General features: G+C 34.0%; 1 protein-coding gene across 1 annotated transcript; it reads left to right on the top strand.

Annotated features, from left to right (window-relative positions):
* The first annotated feature begins 2,385 nt into the window (after positions 1-2,385).
* dnlz (DNL-type zinc finger) lies at positions 2,386-4,487 on the top strand. The gene is made up of 3 exons (XM_052536501.1): positions 2,386-2,797; positions 2,896-3,035; positions 4,246-4,487. Exons 1-3 carry the CDS (start codon positions 2,507-2,509, stop codon positions 4,406-4,408), a joined length of 594 nt encoding a protein of 197 aa, XP_052392461.1. The 5' UTR covers positions 2,386-2,506; the 3' UTR covers positions 4,409-4,487.
* The last annotated feature ends 281 nt before the right edge of the window (positions 4,488-4,768 follow it).

Below are 4,768 nucleotides of genomic sequence, written 5' to 3'. Positions count from 1 at the left end.
TCGAATTCTACTACGGCGAAGGATGGGCTCATTAACATTAATGACGTAACTTTACACTGGAGCAGTAGACGCACCTGATTGGCTGAAAGAGACTTGATGGGCCCTAGTCGGATGCCTGTTTAACATAAGGCTTGTTCGACTTCATGCAGTTTTGCGCAAACCGATCGTCGGCTGACTTGAAGCAGTGCATGCCGGTTAGAAATTTTGTCCGACTTGATACAGCGCTGACTCCACGTGACTGTGACGTGTGCCATCAAAGTACCACGAGAGCTATTCGAGAGTAGCCGGAGAACTCAGCCAGCGCAGCTTCTGAAGAGCGGCTGCACAGGTTCTGATGACGACACAACTGATCCACGATTGGCTGGATTCACTGATGAGACCGATGACGTGCGTTTCAAGTTTATTGCGAGTCCGCTTCAGTTTCAGAAATTCTCATATGGACTTTTAAAACAGTTCAATACGTTTTTATGTCGTCTTCATCTTATAAATCATATTTATTAAATATTGTTTTACTGTATTTACTTTATTGTTAATATAAAGTTTGTGTATGTTTATTTTGCATGACTTTCTTTTTTATACAGACCTTTTACAGTATTCAGCAGCATAACCTATTCAAATGAGCATTTTTAAGAACTAAAATGTTAATCTAAAAAGCTTACAATCTATTGTGGTCATAAATGTATGCTCCTATACAAATGATACATAATACATTATGTTCCTCCATTTGTTTGGTTTCTTCATATTCTCTAGTTTATTTAGCTGTGTTTATACTTCACCTGCATGTGGTTAGCAAACTGCTAACAACTTGCTGTAACTTCAACTTAACAACTTGACAACATTCTGTTCACTTTCAAATAGTTGGTCTAAATCACAATATAAATCCAACAGAATTGTGCTTTTCTGTATATGAAAATCAGTGGTGTTATGTTTAAAATGTTAAAAAGCTCAGCAGGAGGGCACTGTGAATCTTGTTGCTGAAACCTTCTTAAAAAACACATACCCACCAGGGAATTTTTTTATAGGTTACTTTTTATCATTTTGTATTAGCAGAAACACCCATGTCATACTGATAAAGTATATATTCAATATGTTATCTTGTTTTGGAAGGCACCCTTCCAAAACACCACTTTTTTTTCTTTTTCTTTTTTTCTTTTTCCAAAACACCACTTATACACACATTTAAACGCGATCAAGTAAGCAATCACCACGTGATCTGCCATGATTGACGTAATTGCAGCAAACTACGGGAGCCACAACGTGTCCGGCTTCATATCTCCGTTTGCAGCTCCTCCCCACCTGCACGCGGCTACTCTCGCCGATCGGTTGCATCCAGCCGCAGCCGATGTCGAACACACCTAAACTCTATATAACGGAGCTTCATTTGCATGGAAATAGAGTATAGTGTCGCCAAAAAACTGCATAGTTACTGTTTATTACAGTTTATTTGTTTCAATATATATTCAAAGAGATTTTTGTTAGTGTGTGATATTTTCTTTATTTTTATTATTTTTAGAAAATATTTATTTTGTAAAATGCAATTTTATAATATATAATAAAAATATTTTACTTTATTTTATATATTATATAATTGTATTATATTTTATAAACTATAATCGATTTTTATAATTTTATTGTATGGTCCTCTTCTTTAATGAACTGCATAAAATGTTATTAACCTCTCTTTAAAGTATTTTCTCTTTCTATAGTGACTTTTCTAGCATTAAACAAAATAAATATCCAGCACGCACATTGGCATTCTCTTTTGAAGTCTGTGAACATGAATATTAAATTAGGTTACGTGGGTCACTTAATATTTATGAGCCCGATCTTCGCCATAGTAGGATTTGTACTGCGGCGAGTTGAGCGGAGCTGCGCTGATACAGCACGAGCGGGCGTGACCGTGACGCAGCTGGAGAAAACGGTGCAGACTATCCTTCTGCGATGAAGGTCGTTGATTGTAACTGAAGGAACTGTCGCAAGACGTCAAGAAGAGCCACAACTGTTGAATAACGGAAAGTTACAATGATATAATACATTTCCTGTATTAGTATTATTAAAAATAATCAAATAACTGGATACCAAAGTTCAAGCTAAATTTAAAAAAAAAATATATATATAAAATAAATAGAGACTAAACCCTGTGATTTGCCTCTTAAGACAAAATATTTTCCTTCTTTTTTTAAAATTAATTTTAATAATAATAATATTTTTATAATAACCCTTTTTTGGATCTCTTAAGTAACTTATCTCCAACTCGTAATCACCCAAAACATCATAACATTAACGCGGGAAAACCATACTGTACTTTTGCGCCTTTCATCTCAAACTGATGACGACGACACCAGATGGGCGGGACTTCGATGTCGTCATCGGCTAGTGACGAGTGATCATAGACAGTAAAACAAAGCGAGTGATTCAACCTGGATATGACAAACTTGACATTTCAGCGTCAGTAGATATATTGCGTGTGTTTATAAAGAACAGTTGCCTCGGCATCATTTCGATAATGACCTCTCGATTGTGTTTCTTTTTATTCAGAACGAGAATACCCAGATCACGTGTCGCGGGAAGTCTTTCGGTTCCCAGAACATCATGTACAACTAGAAGCGAGCATGAGGAGGCAGATAAAAGAGCTGCACACACCTCTTTATATATCACTGATTCGTTACTGGGCTGTGCTGTGTCACACAACCGAGGCGGATTGAGTTTCTGCAGAACTTTCTCCACTTCTGTAAGCAGTTCTGAAGCCATCGGACAGCTGCAGTCAACACACTATCACCTGGTTTACACCTGCAGAGTAAGATTATACCCTTCTGTCAGTGTTAATTTCGTATTTAGGGACCGTTTGACTACTTAGGTAATGTCAGTATAATTAATTGTATATTTTGTCTCTAGGTGTGCTCCACTCGCTCTATGAAGACAATATCCAAGGTGGCATATCACAAGGGTGTTGTCATTGTAACATGTCCCGGATGTAAAAACCACCACGTGATCGCTGATAATCTGAAGTGGTTCTCTGATCTGGAAGGGAAAAGGTGTGTATGTTCTCGTGCAAGAACAGTTCATCCATGCATATTATTTCAATAATAAATAAAAAAATGCAGGGGATTCAAAATTTTTAGATGTTAGGGTAAATTAAAAAGCATTATATTATAATACATATATTATTATGTAGAAAGCCCCAGTTTATATTGTGAAAAACATATTTTGGAAGATATTTTAGTTTTTCAACTCACACTAGTACCATACCCTGCCAAATGTATGATTTATTTAATTCTAATTTGACATTTTCTTATTATTTTAAAGCATTTTAATTATTTTAATTTGTATGTTAAATTACTATTTATTTTTATCCATTTTATTTAATCTTATTTTTTATTATTATATTGTTTTTCTCTTAAATTTTCCACAGACCCCTAGTGGATTGCAGTTTAAAAGCCCCTGTATTAGAATGATTCAAATAAAATTTTCTTAAAAAAAAAAAAAAACAATAATAATAATTTATTTCGTTAGTTTTATCACATTTTTATGCATATTTCATCAAATTGTAAAATGTATATTCATTTTAATAATAATATTTTTTTAATATAATTTATACTTTTCATCTATTTACATTTGATTTAAATTATTTATTTATTTTTATTTTTTCTAAACTTTTCCATGGACCCCCTAGCACTCCATTGCAGCCCCCTGCAAGCCCCCAGTTTAAAAATTCCAACTTTTAAAGCATTATTAGATTAGATTAAATTCAACTTTATTGTCATTGCACATGTAAGGTACAAGGCAATGAAATGCAGTTAGCATCTAACCAGAAGTGCAATAAGCAGTAAGTACAGAATATACAAGGTCTACAATGTATACAGATAAAGCAGTATTATGGACATAATTTACAGATTTGAAATACTATCAGCATGATATACAGGTAGATGTACTATGAACATACTGTACAGATGAATTATGTAAAAGTGAAACGTACACTATAGGCAGAAACTATGAACATATGAACATCATTTACACTAGTGCAATGGAAAGTAAAGTACATAGAAAATATTTCAGTGTGCAAATGGATTACTCCGTGTTTCTGGATGAACTGACAGTACTGCAAGTACTAACAAGTTTACTGTTTTTAGCTTGTTGTAAATAAATAAATAAATCAGATGTAGTGATGAGGAGAGGAAGGAGTCTGTGTGTGTGGTATTGACATTTACTCTGAATTTGACTGCAGAATGTTCTGTCTTGCCATAGGAACATAGAGGAGATCCTGGCTGCTAAAGGAGAATCAGTGCAAAGAGTTCAAGGAAACGAGGCCCTGGAAATTGTTGCAGAGGAATCGATAAAGGAGGCATCAAGAAATAATCCAGATAAACAGAAACCAGCACATCTGGGCGATGGTTCAGACAAAACATGATTGACATTTGTCAAGTGCATCACTGGACATTTACTATTGTTATATTTTTAATAAAGCATTAAAAACAACCATCTGATTACTTTGGAGAGTTGTTTTTAAGTGTTTGGCTCCTCCTTGGGGTCACTGCAATATTTTTCACTTTAATGACCTTTGATATTTTTAACTGCATCACTCTTTATCAGCGACCTTCGACTGGTAAACACGAATATTTTTTTGAAACACCTTTAAGCTTTTTTACACGAGTTACATACATATATATTCATGTCTTTGTTTTAGTTTTATATTTTATTATTTAAAAATATAATTGATTATTTATTTACCTTTAATTGAAAGAAAAATAATTTGTTTATTGCTTAAAAA

This window comes from Carassius gibelio, chromosome A21, assembly GCF_023724105.1.
Source record: "Carassius gibelio isolate Cgi1373 ecotype wild population from Czech Republic chromosome A21, carGib1.2-hapl.c, whole genome shotgun sequence".
NCBI lineage: Eukaryota > Metazoa > Chordata > Actinopteri > Cypriniformes > Cyprinidae > Carassius > Carassius gibelio.
This window is presented reverse-complemented; position numbering and strand designations above follow the sequence as displayed.

What these genes read in the sequence shown, in the direction of transcription:
- dnlz (XM_052536501.1), top strand. Translation starts at nt 2,507, where the DNA reads ATGACCTCTCGATTGTGTTTCTTTTTATTCAGAACGAGAATACCCAGA. An exon ending in ACCTGGTTTACACCTGCAGA is followed by an intron (nt 2,798 to 2,895) that starts GTAAGATTATAC and finishes TTTTGTCTCTAG; the next exon opens with GTGTGCTCCACTCGCTCTAT. An exon ending in TCTGATCTGGAAGGGAAAAG is followed by an intron (nt 3,036 to 4,245) that starts GTGTGTATGTTC and finishes GTCTTGCCATAG; the next exon opens with GAACATAGAGGAGATCCTGG.